Source organism: Dendrobates tinctorius, unplaced genomic scaffold (genome assembly GCF_039654945.1).
Source record: "Dendrobates tinctorius isolate UK_male_01 unplaced genomic scaffold, ASM3965494v1 ptg000011l, whole genome shotgun sequence".
NCBI lineage: Eukaryota > Metazoa > Chordata > Amphibia > Anura > Dendrobatidae > Dendrobates > Dendrobates tinctorius.
Genome location: NW_027361679.1, coordinates 99520300 through 99537348, shown reverse-complemented (window position 1 = coordinate 99537348; position 17049 = coordinate 99520300). Strand labels below are relative to the sequence as shown.

General features: G+C 42.0%; 1 protein-coding gene across 1 annotated transcript in view; it reads right to left on the bottom strand.

Annotated features, from left to right (window-relative positions):
* B4GALT1 (beta-1,4-galactosyltransferase 1) overlaps window positions 1–17049 on the bottom strand; it is a 69996-nt gene that overhangs the window by 10851 nt on the left and 42096 nt on the right. Inside the window, exon 3 of the mRNA XM_073545246.1 lies at window positions 1682–1869. Coding sequence (XP_073401347.1) covers window positions 1682–1869 — 188 coding nt within the window. The remainder of the gene's footprint in view (window positions 1–1681; window positions 1870–17049) is intronic.

The following is a 17049-nucleotide window of genomic DNA, read 5'->3' as shown; positions in this document are numbered from 1 at the left end:
AAATTCTGAAGCAAATGGAGCCTAAAGCCCTACCCAGATAAAACATGTTTTTCCCCTCTTCTCTTCTGCATTCCTTAGATTTTATCTTAGCTGTGTGCCGTCTTTTCTGTGTGCAGGGCGAGTTGTCTTTTTTCAGTGACACCATTTTGTAAAACACTTGATTAACATGCCTCTGTTATCTTCTATGAGGCGTATACGTATGGCTGACATTTTCATGCAGTTTTCTTTTGACTCCACTAATAGTTTGAAGAAACTCCATGAAAAGAGCAACATCGGGTGCTATAGTCACAATTGTCTTCACCGCTCCCAGCTGTTCATTTGGCACATACAAATATCCTGATCCCTCAGTGACTAGTGAGGGGTATATGTGTTGATGGGCAATGTCCAATTCTGCTTAGCATCAAAAATACCCATCAGTGGGTTGTTACTGGTATTAATACATCAAAGCTATATTTCCACTGGAAGGTGATTAAAGGGAATCCGTCAGCATGTTTTTGCTTTGAAAGAAGCATGATGTAGAGGATGAGATCCTTATTCCAGTGATCCATCACTTACTGGACTGTGTGTTGCTATTGCAATAAAATCAATGTTTTACCAGCAGGAGATTATCACTACAGGACTAGGTGTCTCATGCCCCTAAAGGGCCAGTCACACTAAGCGATATCTCTAGCAATATCGCTATAACTTGTGACGTTATAGCGATATTGCTAGCGATATCGCTATGTGTGATACTTACCTCCGACCGCTCCCCCGCTGGTTATCGCTGATCGCGCGAGAACGTCCTGGACCGTTTCTCGTCGTCAGCTTCCTGCGGCGCTTCCTGTAGAGAGACGAGCGACGAGCGTGGAGCCCGGCGGGAGGACGCAGGATCGCCGTGTCTGACAGGTAAGTAGCGACCCCCGCCCCCTGCGATGTCGCTGGTGAGATCTGCCTGTGTGGCAGCTCACTAGCGACCACTTAGCGATGCACCAGCGATCCTGACCGCGTCATATCGCTGGTCGGGATCGCTGGTGCATCGCTAAGTGTGACAGTACCTTTAGTCAAGTGTTATGTGCAACCCTGCCCCATCACAGACTATAAGTTTTCTGTCAATGTACACAGAAAGCTGCCAATCGGTGGTGTGAGCGGGGTTAAACAGGGCTCAGAATTTGAACACGACTAGATCTTAAGCAGAGAAAACAGTGATTGTTTCAAAATGACAGAATTCAGACTAGCAAGCTATATTCTGGAATCAGGCTCTCCGCCGTAGATCATGCTGTTCTCAAATGCATAGCAAACACTTGCTGACAGATTGCCTTTAACCTTTTGGAACTGTTTATCTTTGCATATCCCGGAAGAGAACATGTTCTTTTGGCCTTGTTTTCCCCTGCATGATGCCTTTCACTTATGATTGGTCAATGTCATGCAGGAGCAAAAGTACACACCCCCAGAGAAGAATCTCTGGTAACACACAGTTGGACTTATCATAAATAAGGAATCTAATCTTTACAAGCTAATATTTCAGCAATAAATTCTACCCTTTACTCAGCTCTGCAGCCACTATTCCATTAAGTTTAAACATGCTCAAACTGGTGAAAGGCCCTCTTTAAGAGTAGCACTGGTAAAATAAAACAATGGCTGTATGATGACCCTAGACCTTTGTAAAGCACATCTTTAAACTAAATAACAGATGATCCCTTACCCAAAGCCAAATTTATCCATAGATACAGACAAGTGTCTGGGTTGGCTGTAACATTTGTAGATGTTCCGGTCATCCATAGGGATCAGGTCAACATCGCTGAATACAAAGCAGTTATAATCATATTCTTTCAAAGCTTCCATATAGCCAATATTGAGCAATTTAGCACGGTTAAAAGTTGTATCTCCATCCTTGAAGAGTGGGGGGAAAAAAACAACAAAAAGTTATTTGGGTAATTTGATGTACTGTGTTTTGCTAAAGTGGACTGCACATATTATTAAATGGATCTCTAGACCTGATGAGGCTGGTATTTTGAAAATCCTTCTGTAAAATGCATATTTTAACAGCAGGCGTAGAGATTTATAGCTAAACTCAAAAAGATAAAATTTTAATATCACAAAGAAACATTTTCAAAATGGATTAATCAGCCATTCTGAAATGGATTTTCAAAGTAAGTACACCAGTTTTGTCCGGCATAATATATATTTAATAATGTACGCCGTCGGTAGTCATTATAAAAATAAACTGTTCTACAACTGATTTGATGTTTTTATATGCCTATGCTCTCAGATTTGGTTTTCAGCTCATTGCTGTCTAGGAGAAGCACTTGCCAAAACATGAGCATTCCTACTGTTCTCTTTGTAAGGCCTGGATCACGCATGCGAGAAACACGGCCGAGTATTGCATGTTAATGCTGAGCGTTCAGCTGCATGTATTGCTATGCGGCCGCACGCTCCACTCCTGAGTGCCGGCAGCCGGGTATTAACATGCGAGACTTGGACGTGTTTCTCGCATGTGTGATCCCGGCCTAAGAGCTGCATTGATCCCTGCCGCTGTTAGTGCTTATTCTTGGCTTGTTTGAATTTTCAAAGTAAGTACACCAGCCTGATCAGATCTATTTAATAATGTATGCATAATATAGTATCCATAAGCAGCATTTGATATATTTGGCCTCTTTGTCAACCACATTTCTACATAAAAGACAAACGTTTATCAGAGCAAATCATGGTGAGACCAAGCATTATACACGTAGGTGTTTTAGTTTTCATTTGTGCAATGCCAGAAGCATATGAACCATCTGCCAGGTGGGATGGGCAAGATTAATCAACCACTAACTAGACTTCAGCAGGGTGTGGACGCCTTATAAAGAAGACAGTCATTTTCTGACACATTTATTTATTTATTTTTAAGAGCGCAAGTCACTAAGAATAAAAATATAGAGAATCCATGAACCTGTGAAATTAGCTCAGTGTTTAGAGGGTGCAAAATAACTCCTGGGATAGCTGTGCACTGGATTACAGAAAATTACAGGCTAATTATACATGGTACAGGGTGCCAATTAGCAGCAGTTCTGCCTAGGCTTCAGACAGGTATGATCCTTACTGAGAATGTGTACAGGACAGTCCGGCTGAACACGGCCTTCTGCACCACCATTAGATATTCATAGCTGACAAGACAACTGGCACAGGACCATGGTACAAATAATTAGGCATTTTCCCAAGAACGGATATGCCTAAACTGGGAGGCGTCTTCTCAAGATCAGTCTCGGCAATGCATGCCTGCTTTCTATCCCATGATGAGGTCATAGAACAACATCAAGCATTTCCCTATACTCATCCCAAGAGAGAAAAAGACACAAACCCTTTAATTGCAGGTTTCTAAAGGAACACATTCCTTAGAGAGTCCATTACAAAGGCTCCTTTTGTGATGGGCTAAACTTTGTGATGCCTTACATGGCTACAGGTGATGTACAGCTAGAAAAGTGCAACGCCGCCACTTCACACAACTTACGTCAAAGAAGAGAAGATTTCCATTTTTGCATTGAGCAATGGCAAAGAAATGTCTCATACAGATGGAAAAGAACATAATGTGGCAGCTGCACATACGCTGGGGAGAGACAATATGCACGTCCCACATTATTTGTACATGCAGTAATGGAAGTTAAACAACATCGGGCAAAAAAAATAAAAATATATCATAGATAGATATATATATATATATATATCTCCGCGCTGGACAAGGGAACATATACCATAGGAGCAGCTGGTTTCTCATACACTTATAAATGACAGGCAGCTTTAGTTTCTTTCATCTGCACCATTGTGCTGACGCTCGTCTTGCAGGTGGGTACAGGACACCGAGAAACCCCCACTTTACAGCTGAGCTCTTCAGTGTCTCCTCCTTGATTATCTACAGACAGAAAGAGCAGAAGGGAAAGAGGGAAGAAAGATAGGGAAAATACAGATGAGGAAAGTCAGTGCAGCAGAGAAAAAAAACAGAACAGCAAAAAGCCTCTCTCCCCTCCAAGTACATGACACGTCAGCAGTGTACGACCCATCATATGAGGAAGCAGCTGAAATAATTGGGTCCGTTAAGCAAATGGAGATTTCAGAGTGATTCTGTATAGCGGCCTCATAGACAGTGCCCTAACATCTTCTCCATAGCAAGTAGCGGCTGCCCGCACAGAACAGAACTACATGCAAAGCGTTGATGGCACCAGAAAGGGTTATTCTCATCCCGGAAAGTAAAAGCATATGGCCAGGAGGTCATTCCTTTCTGATTTCTAGGATGGAGGGAAGAATTTGCTTTGGCGACACACCCCCATTACAGCAATTGGCCAGTGTGCCGCCATGCAGGGAAATATGAAGCGGATGCAGTGCACAGCAATGCCCTGACAATACTAAATTTCCCCATCTTATCGCAATAAGGGTTCTAGAAGGATGGAATATTTAAAGCAGTACGCCAGCCAGCGTCCGCCTACATCCGCATTGCCTGCGTACCCAGTGTTAAAGATGGGTACGCATGCTGCATGCAGACGTAGGCGGAGCTGAACAGAGGAGGTGCGGCAGTGGACGGAGCGGAACGGAGGAACTACGCAGCCCTCCGCAGCTCTGACATCCGCAAATCTGAAACCAGCCTTAGACACTGGCTCTCCTGGGGCTTGCGTGACATTGTTATGTGAAGTGATCCCTGCAGCCAATTAGCAGCCACTTCACTCGATCCACCTTTGAACAAATAGGATATCCGGAGGAAGCGAAAGAGCAGTGTCACACGAGCCCCGGGTGAGCCAGTGACAGCATTGCTGGAATGGTGCCGATAATGGAGTGGAAAATAGCGGTAACTTTACCGAAAGGGGAATAGTGATTGAGAGCGAGTTGTGAACAACCCTTGTAAAGAGTACATGAATTCCACTGTTGCTATACATAAACAGAAGTGAGGTACTGCGTTAATAATCTATATTTATATAATTGCCTTGTAATGTTTTCACTTCCTGTTCTGTCCAGATGTCACCGTATCCCAGAATTCCAAACGGAGGAAGTTCACCGACCGCCATATTGGGACACCCAAGTGATGGGTGTCTCAATATAGAAACTGCTGCTGGTACCAACCTATTGCGCGGTACCACCAGCGGAACACCGTCGCACCACACACACACAGTCTATACGCCGTACGTACCTCACACTCACTCTCTCACACACACTCAGGCAGCCTCTTGCGCGGTACCACCTGTGGAACACCGTCGCACTGCACCTGCACGAATTCCGCGCAGGCGCAGTGAATCATTCGGCTGATCCCTGTGGCAGATGCGCAACGTGTCTACAGGCAGAACGAAAGTTCATTTTAAAAATGGTCTGTGTCTGACCGTGTATGGAGCATACCACATCTCCTGGGCAGGGGAGGAAGTAAAAGACAATACTGACATTATAGCAGAGGATTCATTTTGTGAGGTAAAATATTTCACTGACTGTTTTTAAACAATATTTTCCCTCACAAAATGTATCCTCTGCGATCTCCTGCTGTAATGTCAGTATTGTCTATTGCTTCCTCCTATGCCCAGGAGCTGTGGTATGTTCTGTACACGGTCAGACACAGGGGTGAGAGAGACAGAGCACAGGGGGGAGACAGCTCAAATGGGACAGCACATAAGGGGCGAACACAGCACAGGAAGGAGAGACACAGCAGATAAGGGGGATAGCACATGGGGTAGACGGGACAAAAAAGAGAGCACAGATGGGAGAAGTCAGCACATGGGGAAAGAGAGAGTGGACAGGTGGGTGAGCACATGGGGGGAGAGATTCTCAACGCAGCAAAGCCTGCCCCTATCGTGACATTACCGACCTCCCGATGCGGTAGCATCGGGCCCACATCTAGTTAAACCATATCTACCCAACGTACCCAGAAAAGTTTTACTAACGAGAGACGACTTGTTCTAGGTCTCCCCCAGATCAGTTGAAGCCTGGCTAGGTACATTAAGAGGTTAGACATTAGTGATAGGGTGACCTCATATGAGGTCACCTTGTCGTCTAAACTTGTTAGATGGCTTTTTCATTTCTTGATCAAAAACGTTTAACAAAGTACCTCATGTTTTCTACACATATAGCAACAGTGGAATTCACATATTCCTTAAGTGTGTGCGTGCTTTATAAAGTATCTGTATACCTGCATATTCAGTTAATACTAAAAAAGGTGTGTGGACTTTTGTGTTCTTTTGTCTACTGACAATGGCACCTGCAGAACCATAGAATGTTACAGTTGGAAGGGACTTCCAGGGTCATCGTGTCCAAACCCCCTGCTTAATTCACTAAACCATCTCAGACTTTCCAGCTTCAGTTTGAAGACTTCCATTGAAGGAGAACTCACCACCTGTTGTTGCAGCCTGTTCCACTCATTGATCACCCTCACTGTCAAAGTTTTTTCTAATGTCTAATCTGTATCTTCTCCCTTTCAGTTTCATTCCATTGCTTCTAGTCTTTCTTGTGCAAATGAGAATAAGGATGATCCCCTTCTACACTGAGACATCCCTTCAGACAGCTATCAAGTCTCCTCTTAGCCTTCTTTTTTGCAAGCTAAACATTCCCAGATCCTTTAACTGTTCCTCGTTGGTCATACTTTGTGGTCCGCTCTCAATCCTGGTAGCTCTTCTCTGAACTTGCACCAGTTTTTCAGTGTCTTTTTTAAAATATGGTGCCCAGAACTGGACACAGAGGTGTGCAATGTATTAGGAATCCATTCTTAAAGATGTGGTGGAAACATGAGTGGCAAGATTTGGAGTTCTTTACGTCTCAAAGGCTGACATTTGTTCACTTCATTTTTTAAAATGTTTTTTAGGCCTCCTAAAAAAAAAGAAAAAAGAAAAAAAAAAACCTCTACACATCCCAGTAAACCTAATATTGAAGTCCTTGGTGGAGTGATTTTGAAAATAATAAAAATAAAACTGATAAGATGGAACACTTTTCCTCCAAACCAATGTAGGGTAGGTCACCCCATATCTTTATTCTCCCACTCTTCTTTGATATGGAGAAAAGAAAGTTGATCCTAACAGATCCTACAAAGAATTGTATAAACAATGACAACAATGGTGCCTTAATCATGTCACTGGAATAAGAGCAAACTGCAGTCAAGCACCTGGCCTTTGTAGTAAAGCCTAAACTGACATCAGAAAACTCAGACTGGGAAAGGCCCAACATAAATTCACAAATCCAGGAAGTTTTTGTTGCACCATGCTGGACAATGTATATTGTACGGTAACCAAATTTCAGAACTACACCATATCAAGAATGGAAAATGCATTTTCAGATGAAACAATGTTATCTGTTCCTAAGCCTTTGACCAGGGTCAAAAGAGCACAAGTGCAATTATCAGGAATGATAAAGTAAAAAACAGAGGGATAGGCTGCAACGCAACGTCATAGTCTTAAAGGAACACTAACTGGTAGAAAAAAATAGATCTGAACACTTCCTCTAGGTTTAGATTTCCTTTAGTCCTAAGTAGTGTGATGTTATCCTTTGAGTTTACGGATTGACCTTTATGGTAGGTTCACATGAGCATATAAAAATAATACATAGATTTATAATTAGATATAAAAGATATATATAACAAATAAATCTTTACTGAAAATTTGTTAAATGGTATGAGACACAGTCAAACTATTTGATAAAAATAGCATCACACTAACAGGGAGGGTAGGCATAATAAAAAATATATCTATCCATCTATCTCGCAATGAATCACAATATGCCTCCAGCAGAAGTAGGCATTAGCGCCGAAACACACGTCGGGGTGGGGCAGTCACATCCATTATCAGTAATACCAACATACAGCTCTGGCAAAAATTAAGAGACCACCACATTAAAACCCTGTCAAGGGCAGCTCATTCTCCAGACCTGAACTCCATTAAAAGCCTCAAGAGGATGTTAGATAGTCACAAGCCATCAAACAGCTTATATTTTTGGGCCAGAAACAGTGTGAAAGGCTGGTGGCAAGCATGCCAAGATGCATGAAAGTTGTAATTAAAAATCATGGTTATTCCACAAAATATTGATTTCTGAACTCTTCCTGAGGTAAAACATTAGTATTGTTGTTTATAAATGATTATGAGCTTGTTTTCTTAGCATTATTTGAGGTCTGCAAGCATTGCATTTTTTTATTTTGACCATTTCTTATTTTCTGAAAATAAATACAAAATTTAGTGCTTGGAAATTCGGAGACATGTTGTCAGTAGTTTATAGAATAAGAGAGAAATTTACATTTTACTTAAATATACCTATAAAGAGAAAATTCGGACAAACTGAACATTTGAAAGTGGTCTCAATTTTTGCCAGTTACTAAGGATTGTCAGATCAACTTCCATTTCGTCTACATTTACACATTGTGATACTTACATTGCTTTTTTATATCATGTAATCATGTCTTTCTAATCCAGAATATTGTGATTCATGCCCAGCACTTGAACCGACAATATAGTCGTGTGAATTATAAAATTGTAGACAATTTTTAACTAGTAAGTAATCATACACTCACTGGCCACTTTATTAGGTACACCTGTCCAACTGTGTGTTAAGACTTAATTTCTAATCAGCCAATCACATGGCGGCATCTCAGTGCATTTAGGCATGTAGACATGGTCAAGACAATCTCCAGCAGTTCAAACCGAGCATCAGTATGGGGAAGAAAGGTGATTTGAGTGCCTTTGAACGTGGCATGATTGTTGGTGCCAGAAGGGCTGGTCTGAGAATTTCAGAAACTGCTGATCTACTGGGATTTTCACGCACAACCATCTCTAGGGTTTACAGAGAATGGTCCGAAAAAGAAAAAAAATCCAGTGAGCGGCAGTTCTGTGGCCGGAAATGCCATGTTGATGCCAGAGGTCAGAGGAGAATGGGCAGACTGGTTCGAGCTGATAGAAAGGCAACAGTGACTCAAATTGCCACCCGTTACAACCAAGGTAGGCAGAAGAGCATCTCTGAACGCACAGTGCGTCGAACTTTGAGGCAGATGGGCTACAGCAGCAGAAGACCACACTGGGTACCACTCCTCTCAGCTAAGAACAGGAAACTGAGGCTACAATTTGCACAAGCTCATCGAAATTGGACAGTAGAAGATTGGAAAAACGTTGCCTGGTCTGATGAGTCTCGATTTCTGCTGCGACATTCGGATGGTAGGGTCAGAATTTGGCGTAAACAACATGAAAGCATGGATCCATCCTGCCTTGTATCAACGGTTCAGGCTGGTGGTGGTGGTGTCATGGTGTGGGGAATTTTTTCTTGGCACTCTTTGGGCCCCTTGGTACCAATTGAGCATCGTTGCAACGCCACAGCCTACCTGAGTATTGTTGCTGACCATGTCCATCCCTTTATGACCACAATGTACCCAACATCTGATGGCTACTTTCAGCAGGATAATGCGCCATGTCATAAAGCTCGAATCATCTCAGATTGGTTTCTTGAACATGACAATGAGTTTACTGTACTCAAATGGCCTCCTCAGTCACCAGATCTCAATCCAATAGAGCATCTTTGGGATGTGGTGGAACGGGAGATTCGCATCAGGGATGTGCAGCCGACAAATCTGCGCCAACTGTGTGATGCCATCATGTCAATATGGTCCAAAATCTCTGAGGAATGCTTCCAGCACCTTGTTGAATCTCTGCCACGAAGAATTGAGGCAGTTCTGAAGGCAAAAGGGGGTCCAACCCCTTACTAGCATGGTGTACCTAATAAAGTGGCCAGTGAGTGTATATTGCAAATTTTTGTGGAGCATGTCAATTTTTTTTTGTTCCAGGAACGGCACTGGAAGTTGTCTAAACAAAGAAAAAAAACCCACCCCCCTCACCCACAGGAAATACTTTACCAAAGACGTTGCTAGGAATTGATTATAGTACCTGTTCTGACGGGACCTGACAAAAAAAAACATACATCTCCTAAGCCGAGTCATGTAATGACAGTCTTCTAGGTGCTTCCAGACCCTAGCGCCATGTTTGCTTGTGGAAAATCTGCTGTATATTACATATTTTGGATGGATCACTTAAGCTGCTTTCACATATCAGTTTTTTGACATAAGTCACAATCCGTTGCAGATTGTGAAAAACTGATGCAACGGATCCGCTTTTTCGCCGGATCTGCTAGCTGGATCCATAAAAAAAAAAATGGATCCGTCGCATCCATTTTTTTAATCTGTTTGACGAATACGTTTTTAAAAACGCCCACAGACAGATGGATAGACAGATCTATAGATAGATTTGGGACAAATAGAATATATATATATATATATATATATATATATATATATATATATATATATATATATATATATATATATATACACACACACACATACATACACACATACACACACCCCTGCACAGCTCCGCATACCCCCACACAGACCTGCATACCCCAACACAGCTCCACATACCCCCACACACGCACACACACATAGCCCGCACACATCATACAGGCATACAGTGTTGGCGCATGCGCAGTTAAAAAAAAACGGAATCATTTGCCAAAAACTGTCATTTGTCAGACAGTGAGGCTTCCATTCTAGCAAAAATCGGACAGCGATGGGTCCGTCGCTGTCCGATTTTTCGATGTACGCAAAAAATGTTCCTATGTCAGTTGTCACCGGCCGACGGACAAAGAATTTCCGATGGATGAAATGTGCGACCATCCGTCGCATATACAAGTCTATGAGAAAAAAACGGATCCAGCGACATCAGTCGCCGGATCCGTTTTTTTTTTAAATTTGACGGATTGTGACTGATGGCAAAAAACTAATATGTGAAAGGGGCCTAACACGCTGTGAAGTAAGTAGGGTAACGGGACTAGCACTACAGATCTGAACGCTGCACCGTATGAATTCATGCTGAGGATCTTGCAATGCAAAAGGGTGAAACGTGCAGTAAATTCACATTCCCTGCAGTGTTATTTGCCACTACGGAGGGGAAAGGAGCAGTGAAAATGTACCCAAGGAGTACCAACATTTTTATGTCAGGCATTCAGCTAACTGAAGCCCATTGTTCTCCAGCAGGATCTTGCTTCCAACTATGAGGGAACAGATTAAGTCATGTCTAACATCTGGTTTTTAAAGTGCTGACAATTAAAAGCATACATTCAAACTAATTATTTCAACAGTCTGACATAACATGCATACAAAGAGGGAGAACAACAAGGGAAGAAGAGTACTGCAGCATTTATTATTCTCTATCTGCAACTCTATGGACAAAAAGTATTTCATGTAGGACAACCCCTTTAGGCCTGTTTCACACTTCCGTTTTTTGATGTTAGTCAAAATCCGCCAATTTTCGAAAAAAAACGGATCAGCCAAAAAAGTGGCGGATCCTTTTTTTTCCCTCATAGACTTACATTAGTGGCGGATCTTGACTGACGGTCGTCTGTCCCACCCGGTTTAGCATCTCCCGGGCGGATGAGACGAACTCTACAACGTTTTTTCCGAGCGGCGGTCAGCTCTCTCTCTCTTTTCCAGGCCGCGGTCGCTTTAAATTTCCAGGCACTTTGCATCTTCGGCGGATCCTTCCTAAAAACCGATCCGCTGACATCACAAAACGGAGGCGGATCCGTTTTTTCCCTTTTGGCGGATTTCAGCTGACCGCCGACAACGGAAATGTGAAAGAGGCCTTAAGTATCTACCGACATGTCATATTGGGGCAGCACAGATTGGACTACATAAGGTCATATTTAATGGGATCTTGGAAATATATACTATGTATACTCTATATAATTACACAAAGCTGCTGAGCTGACTGCCACTGAAGAAGCCACCATGACAATTCTATATGGGCATGTACCGTAGGTCATAGGAAGCTGAATACAACTATACCTTGATATCTGCGATCTGATGTCTTATTCCAGAGAAATCCATGTTTTTCTTGCCTGTCAATGAGCTGTTAAGATCTATGGGCCGAGCACAGATCTGCATGAGAATCTGCCTCCAGAGCTTAGTTTAAATAAAAGGGGACAATACCAGTGTGACGCTTGTAATGACTGACAGTCTGCAATCCTGATCTACAGTCATGGCCAAAAGTATTGACACCCCTGCAATTCTGTCAGATAATATTCAGTTTCTTCCTGAAAATGATTGCAAACACAAATTCTTTGGTATTATTATCTTCATTTAATTTGTCTTAAATGAAAAAACACAAAAGAGAATGAAGCAAAAAGCAAAACATTGATCATTTCACACAAAACTCCAAAAATGGTCCGGACAAAAGTATTGGCACCCTCAGCCTAATACTTGATTGCACAACCTTTAGCCAAAATAACTGCTGCCAACCACTTCCGGTAACCATCAATGAGTTTCTTACAATGCTCTGCTGGAATTTTAGACCATTCTTCTTTGGCAAACTACTCCAGGTCCCTGATATTTGAAGGGTGCCTTCTCCAAACTGCCATTTTTAGATCTCTCCACAGGTGTTCTATGGGATTCAGGTCTGAACTCATTGCTGGCCACCTAAGAAGTCTCCAGTGCTTTCTCTCAAACCATTTTCTAGTGCTTTTTGAAGTGTGTTTTGGGTCATTGTCCTGCTGGAAGACCCATGACCTCTGAGGGAGACCCAGCTTTCTCACACTGGGCTCTAAATTATGCTGCAAAATTTGTTGGTAGTCTTCTGACTTCATAATGCCATGCACACGGTCAAGCAGTCCAGTGCCAGAGGCAGCAAAGCAACCCCAAAACATCAGGGAACCTCCGCCATGTTTGACTGTAGGGACCGTGTACTTTTCTTTGAATGCCTCTTTTTTCTCCTGTAAACTCTATGTTGATGCTTTTGCCCTAAAAGCTCTACTTTTGTCTCATCTGACCAGAGAACATTCTTCCAAAATGTTTTCGGCTTTTTCAGGTAAGTTTTGGCAAACTCCAGCCTGGCTTTTTTATGTCTCGGGGTAAGAAGTGGAGTCTTCCTGGGTCTCCTACCATACAGTCCCTTTTCATTCAGATGCCGACGGATAGTACGGGTTGACACCGTTGTACCCTCGGACTGCAGGGCAGCTTGAACTTGTTTGGATGTTAGTGGAGGTTCTTTATCCAACATCCGCACAATCTTGCGTTGAAATCTCTTGTCAATTTTTCTTTTCCGTCCACATCTAGGGAGGTTAGCCACAGTGCCATGGGCTTTAAACTTCTTGATGACACTGCGCACGGTAGACCAGGAACATTCAGGTCTTTGGAGATTGACTTGTAGCCTTGAGATTGCTCATGCTTCCTCACAATTTGGTTTCTCAAGTCCTCAGACAGTTCTTTGGTCTTCTTTCTTTTCTCCATGCTCAATGTGGTACACACAAGGACACAGGACAGAGGTTGAGTCAACTTTAATCCATGTCAACTGGCTGCAAGTGTGATTTAGTTATTGCCAACACCTGTTAGGTGCCACAGGTAAGTTATAGGTGCTGTTAATTACACAAATTAGAGAAGCATCACATGATTTTTCGAACAGTGCCAATACTTTTGTCCACCCTCTTTGTTATGTTTGGTGTGGAATTATATCCAATTTGGCTTTAGGACAATTCTTTTTGTGTTTTTTCATTTAAGACAAATTAAATGAAGATAATAATACCAAAGAATTTGTGTTTGCAATCATTTTCAGGAAGAAACTGAGTATTATCTGACAGAATTGCAGGGGTGTCAATACTTTTGGCCATGACTGTATAGTCCACACACTGGTAATGCCCCATTTCACTTATACTAATCTTTGGAGGCAGATTCTCGAGGAGATCTATGTCCGGCCCATAGATCTTAACAGCTCATTTACAAATTAACAAAAATGTGGATTTCTTGGGCATAAAGACATCACATCATAGATATCAAGGTATCATTTTATTGAACTTTTTTTCCTACATGCCTGTCTCGAGTGAATATGGTCCAGTTGCCACCCGTAAAATGCCAGATATCTAGACATTCCGGATCTCCCATTAGCGTGCAACGCAGCATCATGAAGCAGCCATTTGGCTGTGTGATGTGTCACGCACCCAGGTAAATAAAGATGGCTAATTAATGGATGATTACTGGACTTGTGAATATAGCCCAAGATGAAAGGGTGGCCTTAGCGTCACTCCAACTAGTTGTTACACTATTTTTATTTATTGGCTGCTGCTATATATTTCACCTATAAAAACAGGAGTGGGCAGAGAGACTGACAAAGGTACATTATCAATTAATCATGGCTAGGTTATTCAACACAGTGGAAATATGGATGCTTTAAAATGATCAAAGACTACCAGCTATTCTTGTCAAGAGGAGACGTTTCCTCTGTTTTGCGGGGATAGCTATCTAGACACAAATCCCTGTAGGTCAATTTACAAAGAACATTTCATCATCGTAATATAAGTCTTGTGCAATGTCCTCTAAAAGTTAACATTCCCCTCATTAGTATGCATGTAGACACCCACAGCGGCATTTTGCACAGTCATCATGTTGTGCTTCTAGGAGCAGAAACATACAAATATTAGAGGTAACTCCAGGAATCATCTTGAGGCACCTGTACACAAGGCTATATCTTTGTCACAAGGTAAAACATGGCTACAGGTAATAGGCAAGAGATCTTCTGTTAATGTGTAACATCATACTTCAAAACAGAGGACAAGTATAATAAAATATATATCTATCCATCTGTCTATATCTCAATGAATGACAAAATGCTTCTAGCAGAAGAAGACATTAGTGGTGAAATGCGCGTCGGGGTGGGGCAGTCACCTCCATTATCAGTAATATCAACACATGTCCCTTTATATATAGGTATTGATCTATACTCTATTCTATGTTTCACTATGTTACTAAGAATTATCAGCCCTACTTCCATTTCGTCTACAATTACTTATTGCGATACTTACATTGCTTGCTCTTTTATGATGATGTAGTCAGGTCTTTCTAATACTGCATATGGTGATTCACGTCCAGAACTTGAACCGAAGATACAGTTGTGTGAATTATAAAATTGTGGATGATTTTTAACTAGTAATCGTATATTGCAAATTTTTAATGGAGCATGTCAGAATTTTTTCTTTTGTGTGCCAGCAATGGCATTGGAAGACTAAATAAACAAAAAAAACAAGCCCCCACAGGGAATACTTCAAAGACTTTCCGCATTAATATCTTCTGTATTAATACGGAACTTACGAACGATCTACTGTACTAAAACTTCTCTGTGGAGAAGAGTGGAGAGTACGTTTAGCTCCCAGGCTGTACTTCTACACCATAATGGCAGGTGCAGATGACTGTATATTCTCTCATCCGAGAGAGATCGGGCAGATTATGTAAATCACACTCTGATCATAGTGTGTGCAGATACGCTCAGAAGAGGAGAAGATGGCAAATAAATTTCTCCTTGTTCTCCTTTGTGCAGGTGTGTGGAAATTGGACTGCACTCAGATGTCATCCGAGTGCAGTCCTATACTTTCAACCCACTCATTGACTTGCATGGCCGAGTACGATTCGAATATAAAAATAATTGAACATGTGCACGGCCCGATAGAATAATATTGGTCTGGGTGCTATCTGATGTTTTGTCGGATCGCACTTGGATCGAAAATAAACTCGCCGGCATCTGACCCAAGGCTCAGACATGAGGATTTTTTATCTTATCCTACACTAGCTTATCTAGCAAGTATTGAGATAAACAATACATTATACAAAGAGGATGTATTAGTTCCACATAATTTACTTGTTCCAGCACATGTTCCAAGTCATCTTGAGCAGACAGGAATAAATGCAATGTTCCAGGCCAATGAGATGTTACACCTATCCAAGAGCAACTCACAATGGATAGGTGAGAAGTTGCTTCATCCAAGCACCAGCAACTTTCCCGCAGGGTATAGCCGCTGGACCACCGATGGCACACTGGGGGGGTTATAAAGTAGCCAAATCTTAGATATTGAAGAATTTCATTATCTGAAGGAGCAGGCTCCATGTGTTAGGAGTCAGCAACATCAAGTAGAGACAGGCAAACACTAGGATGAAGAGCCACAATAAAGTCAATAATTGCAGATGTCCATCTTTATGAAAGGTGTTGTCCCTCTTCGGAGAAAAACAAACAAAAAAAAAAAACAGGCTGGTCTTGTTGGATTAAAACACTGTTTTCCCCTTCCTTGGGTGGATCACATCAGACATTGTATAAGCAAATGTCAGCATTTCCGTCTCAATGCTTTATATATTATATACACACAGTGGCCATGATTCATCAAGACCGACGATGTTCACTCCAGCCTTGATGAGGAGGCGTGCTGGAGCCAGACTGTCCTGGTTCATTAATAGGTGCACACTTCTTAATCAACAGACTGCCACGTGACATTCGCCTCCAAGTGCACCCCTTCCAAACACTACTCCAGCCGGGGACTGGAGTAAGAATCTCTGGCGTAGTGAATGTCATGCTAAGCCACCTGTCCTGAACTGGACGAGCGGGGCTTGCCATGCTTCTGGTCTGCCCCAGCTCAGAACACTTCATCAGTGGGTCAGTGTAATATATAAAAAAGACAATCCAGACCACCAGGTTTTTTTTATTTTTTTTTTTTCAAACCCCAATGTACAATAAAAATAAAGATAGACATTGTGTAATAAAAAAAACTAACACAACTGTGGGTCTGGATTGACTGACACTCTCCTGGTGGGAATGTGGGGTCAGGATGTTACATGGGGGAAAACAATCTGGACAAAAAGGACAATGCCAGTAAACACAATGGTACTTGTCCATATAACTGTAAAAATAAAAGTATCAGTGTGGTCGAAAAGGAACCAGAACTACCATTTTTACAGAATAGGTTTACTTATAGTCCTGTATTTTAGCAGGAAACATCAAGAATGACATAACGCCTTTTTATGTTAGTATCTTACAATTAAAAGGTCTTAGACCATTGCCACACTGGGGTCACCGATTAGCTGCAGTGGTCACGTGCCAGATCATAGCTGGCAGCCTGTAAACAGACCTCTAGTTCCTATCCAACAGGCGGTTCTACCACAAATCCTTGCTTTTGAAGATACAAAGCAATATAAAAAAAGCAAACCAAATCACGTAATAACTTGTCAAAGTAGTCATCCAAATAGACACTCCGACCAAGATGTCTGCCCCATTACGTCACATGTTT